The sequence below is a fragment of the Aquarana catesbeiana genome, linkage group LG08 (genome assembly GCF_042186555.1).
Source record: "Aquarana catesbeiana isolate 2022-GZ linkage group LG08, ASM4218655v1, whole genome shotgun sequence".
NCBI lineage: Eukaryota > Metazoa > Chordata > Amphibia > Anura > Ranidae > Aquarana > Aquarana catesbeiana.
In genome coordinates, this window is record NC_133331.1 from 193,804,046 (window position 1) to 193,824,033 (window position 19,988).

At 44.8% G+C, this 19,988-nt stretch overlaps 1 protein-coding gene across 1 annotated transcript in view; it reads right to left on the bottom strand.

Annotated features, from left to right (window-relative positions):
• LOC141106199 (glutamate dehydrogenase, mitochondrial) overlaps nt 1-18,155 on the bottom strand; it is a 34,563-nt gene extending 16,408 nt beyond the window's left edge. The window contains exons 1-7 of the mRNA XM_073596747.1: nt 17,676-18,155; nt 8,791-8,871; nt 7,000-7,055; nt 4,372-4,435; nt 3,166-3,260; nt 2,739-2,918; nt 2,008-2,145 (exon numbers count right to left, since the gene is read on the bottom strand). Coding sequence (XP_073452848.1) covers nt 2,008-2,145; nt 2,739-2,918; nt 3,166-3,260; nt 4,372-4,435; nt 7,000-7,055; nt 8,791-8,871; nt 17,676-18,063 — 1,002 coding nt within the window. The 5' untranslated portion in view covers nt 18,064-18,155. The remainder of the gene's footprint in view (nt 1-2,007; nt 2,146-2,738; nt 2,919-3,165; nt 3,261-4,371; nt 4,436-6,999; nt 7,056-8,790; nt 8,872-17,675) is intronic.
• Between the last annotated feature and the right edge of the window lie 1,833 nt (nt 18,156-19,988).

Sequence of the window (19,988 nt, forward strand, 5' to 3'; positions counted from 1 at the left end):
TCTGACCAGTCACCCCATCTCAGGGGAAGATGCCATTGTAGAGATGAGTTTTAGGCTTTCAGAGCTTGAGGGAGATCCCTTTAGCCCTCTTTTGGAGTGTTTCTACCTCCCCTTCTGACCATAGCCCGATACATAAATGCAGAGGTACTACCAGAAGAATCGCTTCCACTGCTTAGAGCAATAGTCCAGCCACTGCTATTAACGCTCAGCCTGATGCCAATAGTAAAAGTGTGAATAAGAATGCCTGTGTCACCAAACCTTTTACATGCCCCTCTTTGCTCGTGTCCCTCCAACAACTTGCAGCAGCAAAAATGGAGCTTTTTAAAAACCACACTCCAACGCCGTGCTAAGCCCTGCCCCCTCCATCGCATGCACCCCCCCTCTCGCTTTCAAAAGATTTTTCCCGCACGAGCGAGGGATGGAGAGGAGGAGATCCAGACACGAGGCCCGGGTACCATTCAATTCGGCCTGAAAAGACAGTTTGAACGGATCCGGCTGCATGGCTAGCCCCAGCAAGGATTGCTCCAGTGGAGCTCAGCTCAGCACATCTTTACTCGTGACCAACACCTTAGACACTGGTGGAAAAAAAAAAAAAAAAAAAACTGAGGTAATCCCGCTATGGGAGAGGTTATATAGAGGAGGCAACTTCCTGTTTAGGGTGTGCCAGTGTCCAGCACCTGAAGGTGGCCTATAACCCAGATAATAACTACTATGGCTCTGTGTCCCGTGATGTACAATTAAAGAAATTCGCTTTTTTTTAACTGCTTCAGCCCCGGAAGATTTGGCTGCTGAATGACCAGACCATTTCTTGCGATTCGACACTGTGTCACTTTAACTGACAATTGCGCGGTTTAGGCCAATATGTATTCTTCTACATATTTTTGGTTAAACAAATAAGTGCAATAAGCGTATATTGATTGGTTTGTGCAAAAATTATAGCGTCTACAAAATAGGGGGATAGATTAATAGCATTTTTTTTATACTAGTAATGGCGGCGATCTGCGATTATCGGGACTGCGACATTATGGCGGACATCTTGACACGTTTTTTGGGACCATTGGCATTTATACAGCGATCAGTGCTTTAAAAATGTCACTCGCAGGGAAGGGGTTAACAATAGGGGGCGATCAAGGGGTTAAATTTGTTCCCTAGTGTGTGTGTGTTCTAACTGAAGGGGGGATGGGACTGTAGGGGAGATTACAGATCGCTGTCCATACTTTGTATGAACGCACAGTCTGTCTCTTCTCCCCTCAGAATACCAGGATCTATGTGTTTACACACACACACAATTTCCGGTTCTTGCTGTGTCACAAGCATCAGCTCCGGGGGCGAGCGTGCCCCTAGTGGCCACAAGGCCAAGCGACATAACGTCGTTTCGCACAGCCGTGCCATTCTGCCACTGTAAAACAGCGGAGGCTGGTTGGCAAGTGATTAAAAAAAATAAGGGATATTTATTATAGCAAAAAGTACAAAATATTGCGTTTTCAAAATAGTCACTTTTTTGTTTATAGAGCAAAAAAAAAAAAAAAAATAAATAAATAAAATTTTGTTTGGGTACAGCGTCGCACAACCGCGCAATTGTCAGTTAAAGCGACGCAGTGCCATATCGCAAACAATGGCCTGGTCTTTGAGCAGCCAAATCTTCTGGGGCTGAAGTGGTTAAAAAGAGTAGAGTTGATAATAAATGGCTTCAACCAAACACTAAGAAAATAAATGTTTTTGCGTTGGCCATTTTTCAGAGAATATGACTAAGAAATCATAAATTCTGCCAGGGTGTGTAAACTTATGAACACAACTGTACCTGCATTTAGTTGCACTCAGTTTAGATTGAGTCGAGAGAATAGAATTCTGTGCATCCAGGATCCAATTAGACACACACTAAACACAGCTAAACCTGTTTTATTAGGAGCAGGAACATCTAAATGCATGGAAAAGTGATCTGGGAAGCATAGAAGTGGTTTATACTTCCCAGAAAACGAGATGTAAACATATGAAATTACTACTCACCAACTTGTAATCTTCAAGTTCTTTTGGATCAATGCCATCAGGATTCCAGATTGTTCCATCTATTTCACCAATTCCAACACACTTTGCACCAAAACGATGAAGGTAACGCATAGAATGTAGACCTACATTGCCGAATCCCTGGGAGCAAGGAAAAATAAGTAAAAATAAAAAAAATTAACACCCCCCCCCCCCCTCCCCCAAACTTTACGAATGGTTTACTCAATTTAGGATTTACACTGCTGGTATCTTATTTTTCGTCATTGCAAAAAACATGCATTTTAGGTTTAGCCAGAGTATACAGGCCCAGCACACTGGCTGCAGTGAAAACTGCTTAATGCTTCCTACAGAATATCACTCCAAGAATAAAAATTTATTGCACATTAAACCTAATCCATAAAACACATTTTCACCATAATGGCCAAAACTTATAACCTAATCCCTACAGTAAAAGCACATCTCTACTGTTCACATTTAAAACAATGCAAGCAAATACTAGGAAACGCAGTTCATAGACATCTTTCTAAAAGCTACTGCAGCAGCTCTTTAGCATGCCACTTCTGTACTTTCAAAAATATATGTCCAATGAATACTTACAATAGAAGTTTTTTGCAGTATGGTAAAAGCTACAGCATGGAGTGACCCAAACTAATTGAGCTTTACAAAGAATATAAAAATTAGACAAACAAAGCCTCAACTAAGATAAATATATCCTTCAATAGAAAATAAAATACCTGGATAGCAAATGTTTTATCACCGAACCCAGGAGTCATTCCCAGCTGGCTCATGTATGAAGCCTCATTGATGAAGTTCTCAATGCCATGAAATACACCTCGGCCAGTTGCAGAAACACGTCCATGGATGCCACCTTGGCTGATGGGTTTCCCTGTGACACATGCATGTGCATTGATATCCTAAAAAAAAAAAAAGAAAAAAAAAAAAAAAAAAAAAAATAATATATATAATATAATATATACACACACACGACAAAAACATACGACAAAAACATACATGAAAGCATTCCAACTAAACAACCCCCCCCCAAAAAAAAAAAAACAAATTACTGGATCAATGTTCCAGTAATCTTATTCTCTAAGCAGAAAATGCATATTTGAGTATAAAAACAAAAATAGAGCAACCACCACAATGAGTCCAACTTACAGTGTGCCCAATTGTGTTGGCATACGTGTCTGCAATCCAAGACATCTCCCTCTCTCCTGTGCTCATATCCGGGGCAGGGACATCAATTCCGGGTCCTGTGGAAAAAGGAGGTAAAATACAGCTACATTAACTCACCCACAGTGGATTTCCCCAGAATAAAAAGCAAGAAAGCTGGGAAATACTTACCTTTTTTCGATCTGGTCAGACACGTGATCCTGCATCTCTGGTGCACCTGTATTAGTGAGTGGCTGCTGCAGGGGACGCAGACAACGGAAGAGTAATAGGAGCCTATGGGTGAAGTCATGACTCTGGAAACTCAGTGTTGTTGAGTCCTCCCTAAGAGCCAGTTCACACTAGGACGACTTCACGTCCTGTTCTATGGAACCATTCTAATAGGAGCGACTCAAGTCGCTCCAACTTAGAAAAAGGTTCCTGTACTACTTTGGGGTCGACTTGCATTGACTTCCATATAGAAGTCGTTTTGCAAGTCGCCGCTGCTGTCGTGTGTAGGTCGCCTGAGGCAGTCATGCTGCAAGTCGTGCTGCCTCAGTGTGAACCGGCTCTTAGGACTCCTTCACATGGGTGGCTGGGGAGGTTGAGGCAGTAAAAATGTTGGCTCGCAGTTATCCACAATCTGAAAAGAAATCCATTGTGATCACTTTTTGGAGGGCAGCAATAATTGCTGCCAGTGTGAAAGAGCCCTTACACGGTGAAACCAGAGCTGCAGAAGCAGGTGACCGAACTACAAAACAGCAGGTAGATTTTTTTTTTTTTTAATACAGGATCTATAGCAGCAGGGAGGGAACAGTAGTCATCAAGTCAGCTTTTACTATGGCCACACTTCACAGCTCTCATTGGTTCCCACCACCTACTTTGAAGTCATCATTTTTTTTTTTCTTTAGTGTCATGGAGGTCAGCAGGAATATAATAGTTCACGTTAAGGCCTGGTTCACACTACTGCAGCTCTAGGAGTTGCGTTTGTGTGGGCACAGCAGCCCATTCATTTGACTAGGCTGCCGTGCCTGCATTTCATGCAGGAAAATTTCCTGTACCAGGTTTAAAACACAGCAGCAGGAAAATTATATGGTGCTTTTGGTTCCCCGCACCCCCAATAGTGTAAACCAGGCCTAAAGCAAAAAATAAAATAACCCACATCTACATAAGACCAGTTTGTGGTAGCCAATAAAATACAGAAAAGTAACTTACCAATAAATCCCTTCTTTGCTAGCTCTATCGTAAACCTTCTGGTAATCTTTTCAAGTTCTGCATCCTAAGAGCAAGAATATAATAAAAAATATAATAAAAAACGTTGCACACCCAAAACCATGTAGTATAGATTAGCACCCATAAGAAGGTACCTGATGTGTGCAAATGTAAAAGGCTGTCAATTCATATTGGTCAGAGTTTTGGCAACAAGAACAGATAAGTATCGCATCACTATTTTTTCATGGTTCATTTAAAGCACCCATACTAAAAAAAAAAAAAAGGTCATTAGTGTTGTGGTACAGTTCTCAGTCAGTGGTATCTGTAGGAGGGTCCATCCATCAAATTAAAGGGGTACTTCTACCCACGGCTATCACCTATCAGCACCCTAAGAGCCATCATACCAGAGTCTGGATGCTCCATTATGCAGATTTCAACATCACTCAAAAATTTACAGGAGTTGTTCAGCTTTAAATCTCCCAGTAGTAAGATCATTTTTGAATTTTTCCATTTACAGGTTTTAAAAAAATTAAAATAAAATATGATGTTGCGCAAGTAGACACCTACAAATCTTAAAATTGCGACAAACTTCATTACCCTATATTTTCCATAGGCGACACTTTAAAAGCCCCTGCAGGTCATCAGTTTAGAGTTAAAAGAGAAGTATGGGTTTGGTTTTTCTGTTCAGTTTCATACTTACCTAGGTGGATGCAGCATTGTTCCGATGCTGCATCTGTCCCCCAGCGCCTCTACACTGAGAACCAAGCAATCGAACATCGCCGATGGCTCGGTTCTCACAGCTGTCCGAGCAGAGGGCTGATGACTGTCAGTCAGCAGCTCTCCACTCCCTCCTTACTCACTGGAGCTGTGGAGGGGCGGAGAGCGGCCATCTCAGGCTCTCAGCTCCTTGCTGAGAGGCTGAGACGGGTGTCAGTCCAGGCACCTGGCGGATCCAGACTCCCACTGTTGGGATGACACGGTGCCTGTACTGACAGTGGTGACATCAGCAGAGGGCGGACTTCAGTCCGCTCTCTGCTGAAAATGGGTCACAGGAGTGCAAAACAAATTGCACACCTGTGATCCATAGGAGAAGCTCAGCCAAACAAGCTTTGGCTGGACTTCTTCCTTCAACTGTAAATAAGGGGCCTAAAATTATTGCCCCCACTCTGGTGTTTACCAAAATATGTAACATGCATGGGGCATATGTTTTCATGCGTAGGAACCCCCAACCCATGTTTACGTCCATACGTAATGTGGAGATTTCTTGGTGGGTATAAAACTTTACATTTTTTTATCCCATAGGGGGAAAAAATGCCTTTATGCAACGATTTTTTGGTGACAGGTGCTCTTCAACAAGACATCAGGGATCTAAAACACCTGTCCTCCAATGACGTTGATGGCACACAGATTCCACTCCATCAGCTTCTTCCCCAGCCAGTATAAAGTGAAATGAGGACCTGAAAATGACATTTTACATGTTGCTTCTGGGTCAGTAACAGGAGAGGGCAGCAAAGGGATGTTCACTAGCTTCCCTCCTCTGTACCGGCCAGCACCCGCCATGCTTGTACTGGGCCCACTGATTAGAACTCGAAGCCTGGGATACATTGTGGAGGTGCACGCGTGGTGGGGGCATGCTGCAGAGGGTGGTGAAGTGATCAGGCTGCCGATCAAGCATGCATCTTTGCTGCTTAGTGCTCTTTCATACGATCAGCGGTGGACTGCTTTTCATAGAAATTGACAGGTGGTGGGAAGACAACACGCTACCTCCTACTGCTTATTTCACCTCTGCAAATACCCTATATACAGATGGGGCATAGCCCCATGCAATCAAATAGTACAAAACAGATTACAGCGCACACATTCAAGAATGACATTTCCTGCAAGGCTAGTTAAAATCACCAGAACATATTCAAAAAAATACAGGGGTTTGGTCACACTATATGGTCATATAGTGCTAAGCCCACTTACTGCAACAAAGTACCCCGAATACGTTCAGGTGTTTTTAACTAGCCTTGCAGGAAATGTCATTCTTGAATGCGTGCGCTGTAATCTGTTTATGTACTGTTTGTTGGTCCTATAGCAGCACCATCTTGAATTTAAACGCATTTTAGGGTGTGGCTCCCAAATATGTTTTTGTATAATGCAATCAAATAGGTCGCATTCATTGGCAGTACCACCGCTGCATGCAACATGCCGTTTAACCTTTGCTGTGACCATATAGCATAGCGGCAGGTGTATTGCCCTGCGTGGCTGAATGCCATTCTTTAGGAGGCTACAGGTAAAGAAGCTCAATCGCCTGCTTTTAGCACCTGGTCACACATATGAATGAGCCCCGAGGACCATGTCAGATGGGCGATTCTGTTAAAAGCAACACATTCCCTTCATGGTTCTCCCTGTAGCAGAGTCAACGATTTTCCTAATGAAACCACCCTCCTCATCAGCTCAGAACGCTGCAGAATCACAATTGCTAGGGAATGTCATCTCACTGGTCCAGTCAGCAAGCGAGCAACTCCCTATGCAAAAAGGTATGTAGTGTTTTAGTGATCCTGTCACTAGTGTTGTCAAGCTTGCATGTCTGACATTGGCCTTACACCGCATCTCACCAGGCTCTTAAATTCAGAGAATACTTACTGAATAATTCTTCGTATTGATTTTCACTCCAGCTTTGGCACCACCAAAAGGCACATCTTAAAAAAAAAAAAAAAAAAAAAAACACACACACACTTAACTTTAAAGCTTATGGTAGTACATGACAAAGTAATGGAAGCCTATCACGAGAAAAATAGAGTCAGCCATTGCTGCCCTATTTCTAAGTCACTGATTTGGAATAAGTATTTAGATCTGTTTTTGTGACTTTGCTTGCTGCATGCTTGTTCTAGGTCAGGGATTCAAAGTATTCAAGCAAGACACAGCCAAGCAGTTATTTTCAGAAAGCAGTCAGCAATGTCATTCCCTGTATTTTTTATAGTCCAGGTTTACAAGTAGTATTCGCACATTACATTTTCAGTCATTTTTATCAAATGCCAAATTCTGCTTATAAAAAGGTGTGAAACCAACCTAAAAAGGAAGTAACATTTTTGCCATGTTCAGTTTTCTCCTTTGTGAGGTCTCTGACTTCATTAGGCAATCCTAGGTACTGCAGTAATACTATAAAGCATGTATCTTACCCTGTGATACTACTAAGCACTCTATCATTCATTTAGGATGACACCACACTAGCCAAGTACTATAGGTACCAATGAACCCAGGGATGTTTAGTGCAGGTTTGATTTTTGGTCCTTACACTGGCAACCCGTTGCACAATTCTATATGACAATACTGCAAAAAAACTGGCCAGGTGTAAAGGGGCTCTTACAGATTAAGATTTCCTCAGAAGATCAAAGTAGGCCTGGCACCAATATGTAGGACTAACGCCTTGTACACACAATGAGACAATCAGCCAAAAAATACCACTCTGAGCGATCGTCGGATAATCTGATCGTTAGTACACAGCGTTTGAGAGCTGATCACGACAGTTCATGCAAAGAAAATTTCTTGTACGATAACAGAACAAACAAACAATGTTTGTGCAACTAGTATGGCATTTGTATGAAATAAATTGTGTGACCAAGACCACACATGCTCAGAAACAAAATATATGTTACATCATTTACAAAGTTGTATTCTGTCATACAAGAATTTGCCGAACTTTAGTAACCCTTCATATTCAAGCAAACCACACGGACAATTTGTCCAGTATTCTTATGGTGTGTATGAGGCATAAGTGAGGATATGCTCACCAAAAACAGCCAGCAAGTACATGAGCTAGGAGGGAGAAGTAAAGAATGGACCAGCTGAGTTTTTGGAAAGCAGTATATGTAGATCAGCCAGTGGGGTATGCATGGTTAGGGAAGGTATACCATTTCTAATAAGCACACATTGAGTTATATTGCAGAGTTTAAAAATATATATATATCACATGTGCCAATTAACCACTATATTTTTGACGCAATATTAAATTAGCCTCCTAGCTTAAAGCAGAACTATACCAAAACAGCACCTATGTAATTACAAATAGGGTACTGCCACTTCCCAACTTTTAATCAGTTTTGTATTCTACTTCACACATCACATTCATAAACAACTTCCCACCTTGTCTGGTCCTCAGCTTCTCTGTCTCTTGCTATTGGGAGAAACTGAATGTAAAAGGGAAGTGCCACCAGAATAGTCATGTGATTGCTCAGTTCTTGGACTTAGAGCTGGTGGGGGACAGGCTCAGCATCAGACCGATACTGCAGCATAGAGGTAAGTTTTTTTGTTTTTTTTTTTTAAATACATGCACAAAAAAAAAGAAAAAAAAAAAAAAAAAAAAAACCCCCACACACTACTTTAAAATTCACAATTTTTTTTATTGATTATTGAAAACAAAACGAGCAGACTTACCTACAACAGCACATTTGTAGGTCATTAAAGATGCCAAGGCTTTTACTTCATCAACACTGACATCTGTGCTGTAACGAATACCTAACAAGAGAATAAGGAAAAGGAAAATAACAGCAGAAATTTTGTGCAGTAAACTTACTTTCACACAACTTTCCTGGCACAGTAGGAACAGTACAATTTAGAAACAAAAATAACCCCCTGAATGACTTTAAAGCCCAACACAATTTTTAATGTCCCTATAACTATTTACTGCACTAATAGGTGCACTTGCTGGGCGCTCTGTATAAACTGTTCAGCTTTGTTTCAGTAGACGTACGCAAACTTCCTGTCCACTTTCGGAACAAAATAGAGTCAGAGCGCTGCACAGCCCTTCAGGATTGGCTGAGGTGGAGATCTGATATCATCCACCTGCCTCCCTGCCCCAGCCAATCAGAGGAAGCTTTGTATTCTATAAATGCCTGCAAATAGCTGTGCAGTGCTCAGCATGGCTATTTGTTTCGAAAGCAGGACGGGAAGTTTGTGTCCCAATGCCAGATTGCAGTGCTGAGTTTACATTAGTTGGCCCAAACAAACTAAAGGGGGCATTAAACAAGTTCTATTATGCTTTACTATTTCCAAACTGCAAGTGTTTTCTTCAACTTCGGGGAAAATCCCATCTTTGGCTGTGGTCAAGGCAGACAGTGAGGGTGAATATCCAAAACCGAGGCCCTTTAAAAAGACATTTAATGGCAGCAATCAGTACCATGCACATCGATTGTGTAGAAAGATACACAGCCATTAAAATCCATAAAAGGATATGTGCTCAGAACTGGAAGCTCAGGGTTGAGACGAATGCAGTCAACTAATAGGTCAGTGTGCGCAAAGCTGGGGGTACCACATACAGCCTCAGCACACAGCAGACTGAAATACTCATTCTTTTGAAGTGAAATCCATAACAACTTCGCAGGGAACACAAAAACACCAAGAAAATCCCTGCCAGTGCTGCATGACTCATTACTTGTTCATTTTTTCAGCACTAAAAGTTTCCATTGGATGAAAACCAAAAAGCTTGCAGAATGAAGTCCTGCCACTCCCTAAATTCAAAAGGAAACCACAGTTTATAAAGGAAAAAAAAACAAACTTTGCTGCAGTATAGATGTTAACTGCCTGGATACTACAACCCTTTACTAAGAAAGACCAGATTGTTAGTAGAAAAAAAGAAAAATAAAACCCACACAAAACCAGAAAAGAGACTAGTCTAATAAATACAAGTTGTATGGTTTAAGATAGTCATGCCCACCTGTTAACCACACTGTCTGGAATGGTACACATATACAACACCTTCAGCAATTTACATTCATCAGCTGTAAACCCCCCTTCATGAAACTACCCAGCTAAACACACCCATCACACAACCAGCTTCAGAAAAAGCATATGAACAGTAATGTATGGCACAGATAGCATCATGGGTAAAAAAAAAAAAAAAAAACCCACACACACACACACACACACGTGAAGAATGATTCCTATATATTGCGTAAACATATCACCAGCAGGACAATCGGATTAACAGCATTTAGCCCTGGTTCACATTATTACGATTTGACATGTCAATTGCACCGTCCTAATCGGTGAGATGCCGCATCTGCAGCGCTGCACCGATTTCAAAAAGTAGTTTCTGTACCATTTTGCGATTTTGGGCTGCGATTGACATCTGTGCAGAAACCTGCACAGATGTCTCTGAAATCGAGACGGACACGCGGGAGTGAAATTGTGCGAGTTCAGATTCATTCCTGTAGCTCAGTGTGAACCTGGGCTAAAGGATAATACTTTGAATCCCCACAATCCTATTCCATCTGAAGCTTTCAATGCTGGTTTCATTTTCTAGCCACTTCTACTGGACAAGACAAGTCCACAGGATCACTGATAAATGCAAGGCACCCCTCACTAAAATGGAGGTGGTTGATAAAATTACCAAAGACTGGGAATACTGGTAAGGACAGGAGACCACTCGTGTGATAGTGGGTCAGGTTTGAATTACTTAGATAAAATAGCTGTCCAAAATACCAAGCCATTGACTGATTTAAAGCACCTGTGCAAGATAAAGGAAAACCTTCAAACATGGCCTGTTGGGGGTACTTGAGGACACGGTTGAGAACCACTGGTCTGAGACATCCAGAGGCAGCCCAGAACATTGGTCTGCAGGTGGAAGATGTGGGTAATGGTGTGGACAGTAAGTAGTGCAAGCAAGCTGAAAGGAATACAACAAAACAAAGGGGCCCAATCTCCCTCACCCCATGGGTACAGCTACCCTGTTAAGGAGTGGGCTACGTAAACTGACCTTGCTATGCATTCCTGGGAGGCAATTTACCAGGCAAAATTGTCGACAGGACAGCAGCTGTTAGATTTCAAGTGACATCTAATCTCTACAGCCAACCTAAAATGTCACTCAGAAAATCACATGAAGCAAAACAAAAATTTGGGGCAAATATAAAATCTTATTAATAAACCTGCATAAATTTATAAAGCCTAAATATTATAATTCTTGTGAAATCCCAATTGTAACTGTTGTCTTTAAAGGATACATAAAACACCAAGAATAAACTTTTATTTGGTCCTGTTTGGTCTGTTAAAGCCAAAGTTTGGCATTAAAACACATCAGTATTGTGCAATAGTGTGTATCCCATTACCTGCAGGTGGCCGATTCTGGTAAAACTCTGGTGTTCAGTGTCTCCTTCAGAGCCACCAGAAGGTGTCTTGAGTGGACGTCTGACACTTAAGGTCAACAGCAGTCGCTACCGAGAAAAGTTATGCCACTCCCGTCCCCTTTGCCCGCTCCACTATTTATAGTGCTAGCTTTATTAATTTCACACAATGCATTGCATTCTAGAAAGGTAGTGGAGGTCTGTCCTTCAACCACTCCATCTCCATTCATAAAATGCAATGTGGGAGAATAGTAATACAAGCAAAATGAATGGCAGAGGGCAGCTGAGTGGATCACTATTCTCTAACAGCAGCTCCTGCAAAGTCTGCTGTACACACTGACCAAAAGTCATCCAGTTCCTGCTGAACGTTTCTTCTCCACATATACAGTAATCATATCCAAGAACAGAAATTTGTACTGCATGATGTGTTTTTGAAGGACAAACTGACACTATAAAGTGGACCTTGCACTAACATGCGAGCTCTGCATATGTGGGTCCACCCTCCTTGTTCATAAAACACTTCATTATGCATTAACCGAAAAAAGAAAAAAACCCACCACACCCCAGGAGGAATGCATCAACACCACTCACCTTGCTCTCTGTATTAGCATATACTGTTGCAGACCTCACAAGGTGATTATGGGAAAGCTTAGGATCCCAATGCTTGTCACCTCACCTAGGCGAACTACCAGAAGCGTGTGAGCAAGGCAAGTATTTAAGATTTTCTTCCAAAGGGTCCCCCCCCTATAATACCACATTCAATAGCAATTTATGTAGATATTATATTTTAGTGCAAGGTCATCTTTAAGCTACATACAGACTTTAAATTGTGGTCAGGGTTGCAGGCAAGATCTAACCACCAAAAGATCTAAGGCTGGGTACACACAGGCCAAAAAACAGTCCGTTTGGCCTGTGTACAGATCCCGCTCTGACAAAAGCCAGTACCATAATGGTTTTCTGTCGAATGAGCATGCTGGGGGACCGATGCCGGCCGAAATGCAACCTGTCTGTACCCCACAGATTAGTCACACCTGACTCTATTCCCTCATCCACACACTCGATACAGATGGGGGAATCCTTCCCACTGAGCCATTGTATTCTGACAGCGGGGAGACTCTTCCGCCATCTGACTACATTGATCAGCGTGGCAGGCTATAGCCTGCCATGCTGATCAAGAGGGGAAAAATTCAGGGGCGGTTTTCCAGAAGCTGATTTGTAGACTTCTATATAAAACCTGGTACACGCACTATTTGTTTTTTGTTCAACACAGCGGGCAGAACAATCCACCCCCACACCACACACACGCTTGGAAGGAGTCACTGTATTGCAATGTTAATGGCAATAGCTCAGCAGGGCGATCGCTGCACTATGTTCTGACAGGGGGCCTGCACCCACCTCCCCCACCATGGGTACCAATGGACTGGGGTGACTACTCAGCTGCAAAGGAGAGTTTGCTGAGGTTAATAAGGTGACCCTTTTATTAAATCAGAACTCCAAGTCAAGTTGTGAAAAGAACATGGAAGAGTTAAGTCGACCATAGACTGTCCAAATCTCAGCCTGTTCAGCAGGGACTGGCCAAGATTCCAACCATGTATGGGCAGGCTGATTGCACCAAGATCAACTTGGGTACAACCTGCCTGCTAGATTTTACATGCGATTATTGCTAGCAGTAATCATGGTGTTCTCCCAACCCATGGTTGCAGAAAAGAAAATCACTCCATCTATGGCTGGCTTTAAAGCTGGGTTCACACCATCGCCGCATGCGGCTCACAGCAGGGGTCTGGTGCGTCCTGGTTCACTGTTTCAGGTCCAATTTCAGCCCGAATTTTGGGCTGAAACGTACCAAAAGACGCACAATGTTTTTTGTGCAAGACGCACTGCACCTGCTGCGGAGATGTGAACCAGCTCTACAGAGAGCCGGTCGAAATCTCCTGCTATTACCAATTGGACGCGGGGAATCCGCATCCAATCCGCAATGGTGTGAACCCAACTTAAAATATGACAGTTTTTAATTGCCTATCTTCTAACTCTCCAAGCTTCAAGCCAAGGAAAGTCCCCTCACCACCTGCCCCAGTTACAACTAGAGCTGGCCAGAAAATTTTTCTTAAAAAATTGGTTTTAAGAACATTCACCCAATTTTCTAATCATTAGCATGGGTCATACCAACAATCGCTTCTGACTGCAGAGGAAGAATTTTTTTTTTTTTTTTTTTTTTTTAAAAAAGGAGCATAATGGAAATTTTCTTCTAATAAAGCGCTTTCTAAACATGGATGGTTAAATTGCCTTAACATTAAAACGTATTTGTAGTACTTTCAAAACATTTGAAATCGTGTCATCAAATGTACTGATGAGAATGTTCGCACAAAAACATTTTTTTTCTCCAAAAGTCTACTAGTATATGGCCAGCTTAAGGGCGAATTCACACATGCCTCAGTCGAAACGCACAGCAGCTGGAGCAACTTAGCTCTCTGGCCACTCTGTGTTGCTAGCTAAGGGGCAATGTGGCGCACGTGTCACAACACCATCCTTTTGTTTTTGTACAAGCTTTATTTGCAGTGTACAAAACATACACTTCATTCACTGTAATGTTGGTGGCATGCTGCACAGTCTGGCATAGCAGTGCTGGAGCGCTGGGATATAATGCAGCATGTCTGCATTTTATTGCAGTATGAATGGGACACATAGGAAACAATTGTTTCCTGTGTGTCCCTGTGGTAAAACATCTTCATGCAGTAAAACATCTGTCACCGCTTATAGTGCAAATTGGCCCTTAGGCAAGAAGTGAGGAAAAATCTCTTCAAAAACAACTTCAGACTTATCCACTGTGTCGATTACCACACGTGCGTTTATTTGCGGTATTTCCAGCACTGACTTATGACAGCCCATTCATTCTGAGTGGGATGTCCAAGCACCACAACACAGATTTGAATGCACCCAAAGCACTTTTCCCACCACAGTGCACGGGTGCCCCACATCTGCTTGTTGTATTGAGTTGGCTAATCGCATTGAGCTGCTATTCAATGATGGCAACGTACTACACCACCGTGCCAACATTACAGTATTGCAATAAAAGACAAAACATACAGATGTAAATACAACCTAGCACAGAACCAGATGAGGGGAAGAAAAAAAAAAAAAAAATTGGTTTCCCAACCTACCACCCTCAAGTGCTGGTGGGGGAAAAAATAAAAATAAAAAAATCCACATCTGTTCCTTCAGATCATGAACAAGGACAAAATGACAGCAGCATAGTCACACCAGCTCCCCCAATTATCTATACCCAAGGAAATTACCAATTAAAACAAAGACTACACTGCTGGGGTAATGGAAGCAACCATAGCTGCTAATGCAAAGCATTATTAAAAAAAATAAAGAAAATAAAAAAAAAAAACAAAAAAAAAAAAAAAAAAAACACCCACGCAACACCACACACACACACACACACACACACACACACACACACAATAGCCCTGTTAATGAATCCCCAATGGGATATCATGGGGGTAGAATAGCAAGCTGCACCTAGAAAAACAACCTAAAGATGAAAAGCTTGCATTAAGACCTTTCAAATATAAGACGCCTAAAGTCTTTGAAATAAAAGGGATCAGTAAGGAGGTTACTTTCACATAAAGACATGACTGTGTCATATTCTCAAGAGCAAAAGATTCGGAATCACAGACTGTACAAGAATGTAGGAAAATGGGCAGACAGGCCATGGACTCATGTCACATACTGCATGGGGTCAGCTGCATGAAGTGTTCACTCACCCCATCTCACCCAACCTACTGACCCAGGATGGCACAAGTCTGGGCTTGACATTTGCTTCCCTTTCATGTCACCTAGCCTGAAAAATCCAGATGACCACACATCTTGGCTGGGATATGTGTATGCACCCCCAACATAACCTAACCTAGAGAATCCAGATTATATGCACTTAACGACCCCCCCCCCCCCAATGTCACCTAACCTAGTGAACATATTTTGGCCAGTACATGCGCTTTACCCCAATGTCACCTAGTCTAGTAGCACAAATCTTGGACGATACCCATGCTTCCCCATGATGTCACCTATCCTAGAGAATCCAGATGACACATTTTGGCTGCTACATGTATTAGACCAATCCCATGTCTAGTAGCCTACATGTTTTGTCTGGTATATTTTCCTGTCCCAATGTCACCTAGCCTAGAGAACCCAGAAGACAAATCTTGGCCGGTGTCACATAACCTAGCAACTCCAAATGACACACATCCTGGCCAATACCTGTGCACCCTTCTGATGTCACCAAGTATAAAGGATCCAGATGAAAACTTTTGGCTGGTACATGCAATAAACCCCCCCCCCCCCCCCCCCCCCAACATGTCAACTAATGAATTCCCCCACTCCCCATTGGTCAAAAAGTTTTGGCTGGTACATGTGCCTTTCTCACTGTCACCTAGACTACAGAATCCAGATGACCGATCTTAGCTGGTACGTGTGGTGGTGCCCCCCTCCCATGTCATCTAGTGAACCCAGAGGACGTCTTGGCTAGTACATGTGCTGATGTCACCTGGTCTAGAGACACTAGATGACACTCATGTCCGGTATGTGTGCTTCACCCCAATGTCACCTACTCTAGGGAACCTAGATGATGTACATTTAGAATGGTACCTGTGCATCCCCCCACGTCACACATCTTGGGCAGTATATGCACTTCCCCCTTGTCACCTAATGAGGAGTGGACACGTTTGCTCTCCTCCCCTTCTAGTTGTTGACCCTGAAGTGACAAGTAACATTACTTCTGGGGCCCTGTTGAAAGTTTCCCCGGCCATCAAGGCTGGAAAAGAATGTAAAGGTGTGCATTGCATTACATTAAGTGGACCCCGCATGTCTCATTAAAGAGATCCTGTCACACACAAAAAAAAAAAAAAAAAAAAAAAAAAATGTAAGAGTGTGCAAAAGTGGCTCTGGCTGTAAAAGGGTTTAAGGATAAGTTCACCTTTGGGAACATGTTACATAGATAAGGTTTGTTAGTTAAAAACTGGCTCCTAACTTTTTTTAGCTGGCTCCTAGATTAAAAGTAGATTTGCCAAGCAATGTAGTATCCCCAGAAGGCACTTATCTTGGTTGGTGTTACTTGTACTGTCAACAGGCAGTGTGATAACTGTTAGAGAACTTCAGCAACTGCATGTCACCCATATCCAGGAACACAGTCATAAGTCACCATAGACATTGTTGTGCAGATAGTAGCACATGTCCCTGGTAGGCCCAGGCCCAGAGCTGTACAATGACCCCGGGGTCATATTGGGGAAGGTCTCCCAGTTGTGACAGGTAACAGAGCAGCAGACATTGTCTTGGTCAGTCCCAGCTGGGCCAGTGACAGGATTGTACTGATCAGTTCTAGCTTTGGAAGGGACATCAAACATCCTGATCAGCAAAAGACCCCTACCTACCAAGGGGGGGGGGGGGTAGCGTTGCCCTGATGGCGCCTACCAAGGGGGGGGGGGGGGGTAGCGTTGCCCTGATGGCGCCTACCAGGGGGGGGGGGGGTAGCGTTGCCCTGATGGCGCCTACCAGGGGGGGGGGTAGCGTTGCCCTGATGGCTCCTACCAAGGGGGGGGCAGCGTTGCCCTGATGGCACCTACCAAGGGGGGGGGGGGGGCAGCGTTGCCCTGATGGCACCTACCAAGGGGGGGGGGCCAGCGTTGCCCTGATGGCGCCTACCAAAAGGTGGGGGGCAGCGTTGCCCTGATGGCGCCTACCAAAAGGGGGGGCAGCGTTGCCCTGATGGCGCCTAACAGAAGGTGGGGGGCAGCGTTGCCCTGATGGCGCCTAACAGAAGGTGGGGGGCAGCGTTGCCCTGATGGTGCCTACCAAAAGGGGGGGCAGCGTTGCCCTGATGGTGCCTACCAAAAAGGGGGGGGGCAGCGTTGCCCTGATGGCGCCTACCAAAAAGGGGGGGGGCAGCGTTGCCCTGATGGCGCCTACCAAAAGGGGGGGGGCAGCGTTGCCCTGATGGCGCCTACCAAAAGGGGGGGGGGCAGCATTGCCCTGATGGTGCCTACCAAAAGGGGGGGGCAGCGTTGCCCTGATGGTGCCTACCAAAAGGGGGGGGGGGGCAGCGTTGCCCTGATGGCGCCTACCAAAAGGGGGGGGGCAGCGTTGCCCTGATGGTGCCTACCAAGGTGCCCTGATGAGGAAGGAGTGTGATTGTCCTATACTGACCTCCCTTGCAGGGGGTGCGGTGCTGGCTGTGCTGGGCCCGGTATCCCTCCACCACCTCCCAGTCTCCGTTGTCCCTCTTGATGGGGAAGCTGACACTGAGGACATGGTTGCACGGCTTGATGATCCGGAGGATCCCCTTCACCCTCTTCCTCTTCTGCTCCTCCGTCTCCCGGGTCTTCAGATCCTCCACCAGCTTGTCCTCCACAATGCCAGCGCCCCGGTCGAAGAAGCCTTCCACCATCTTGAAGAAGTTCGGGTCATCCTCCGGGTCCACGGCCTGGCTGTAGCGGCGGAGGAAGGGGGTGGTGGTGGCCGGTAGAGCGGAGTCTACAGCACAAGCCAGGGCTCCCCCTCCCCGGGACACGAGCTCCCCAAAATAACGATACATGGCAGGCACCGGAGCTGGGACACTGACAACAGGCGGAGGATAGACGAGGACGGCCCGAGCAGACAACTATATACGGGGCCGGAGGGGCGGGGAGCGCGTGCGCAGGGCGGGGGCTCTGTGGAAACCCTTGTGCGCGGGCACGGGAGGGGAGGTTGTGAGCGCGCACTGAACATTGGTCTCTAGTCTCCACACCCTGAGCTAGTGAGCTGTGTCCGGTGCAGTGTGCAATGTAGTACACCGGGGATGTGTGCAATGTAGTACACCGGAGATGTGTACTGGTCTAATAGCAGCAATTACCAGTCATTTGTAGCTTCTCATGTATTCATTGCTACTGGTTACACGGATATTATATCATTAGAGTGGTGTTCTCTGCTACAAAACACTCTCCTCAGTGCTGACTGCCTTCGTTACACCCAGCAAGTGCTTATAGAAACATTTATACTATTTCTCTGTGTTTTCCATTACTATACATGTGCCTAGCCATTGTCTTATACACCGCCATACTTTATTTCCTCCATGTGCTTGTCCCACTACTGTATATGGGTGCCTTCTGTCACTCACTAAGGATTGTAGGGGCCCCTGAGCTCTAAGGAGAGGATTTGTGGCCCTTAGAGGAGAAAGGAACCTATCTGGGGGTCGGCCTTCATGAGAGCCCCTAACCCAGTGTGGTCAACTTTCTTCATATGAGGGGCCTCAAGTGCGGCCCTCGAGGTCACCGAAGGGCCACGCAGAAAAGTCAGTAAATATTCATCATCAGAGGCTGCAGTCGTGATACAAGAGGCGCTCAGAGGCTGCAGACGTGATACAAGAAGAGACGGTCAGAGGCTGCAGACGTGATACAACAGGCGCTCAGAGGCTGCAGACAGGATACAAGAGACGGTCAGAGACTGCAATCATGGTACAGGAGATGGTCAGAGGCTGCAGACGTGATACAAGAGATGTTCAGAGGCTGCAGACGTGATACAAGAGACAGTCAGAGACTGCAATCATAGTACAGGAGATGGTCAGAGACTGCAGACATGATACAAGAGACGGTCAGAGGCTGCAGACGTGATACTAGGGACGGTCAGAGGCTGCAGACGTGATACTAGGGACGGTCAGAGGCTGCAGACGTGATACAAGGGACGGTCAGAGGCTGCAGACGTGATACAAGGGACAGTCAGAGGCTGCAGACGTGATACAACAGACGGCCAGAGGCTGCAGACGTGATACAACAGACGGTCAGAGGCTGCAGACGTGATACAACAGACGGTCAGAGGCTGCAGACGTGATACAACAGACGGTCAGAGGCTGCAGACGTGATACAACAGACGGTCAGAGGCTGCAGACGTGATACAAGAGACGGTCAGAGGCTGCAGACGTGATACAAGAGACGGTCAGAGGCTGCAGATGTGATACAAGAGACGGTCAGAGGCTGCAGACGTGATACAACAGACGGTCAGAGGCTGGACATAATCCTGCAAATGGCAGACATGATACAAGAGACGGTCAGAGGCTGCAGACAGGTTACAACAGATGGTCAGAGACTGGACATAGTACTGCAAATGGCAGACATGATACGAGAGATGGTCAGAGACTGGACATGCTAAAGGAGTTGTTGGAGACTGGTGACATCCTTCAGGAGACATATTACATGAGACTGCTTTAAATATATAACTATATCAGTGCTATAACAGGGCAATAGGGAAACACAGATTAGTGTCTGCAGGGACCCTGAGGGCTGCACAAAAATGGCCACATGCGGTCCCTGGGCCATTGGGCACCAGGGTTTAACCCATTATGCAGTGGTCAGCTTCAGCTAGATATGAGGAGAGGGGTCTGCCAGGCCTTTTGTGCCATGCCCCATCAGGATTCTTATGCCCTGTGGGGGGAGGGGGGAGTCCTTCCTCTTCAGGAGGGGACCAGTGACGCATCCTGTGGACTTC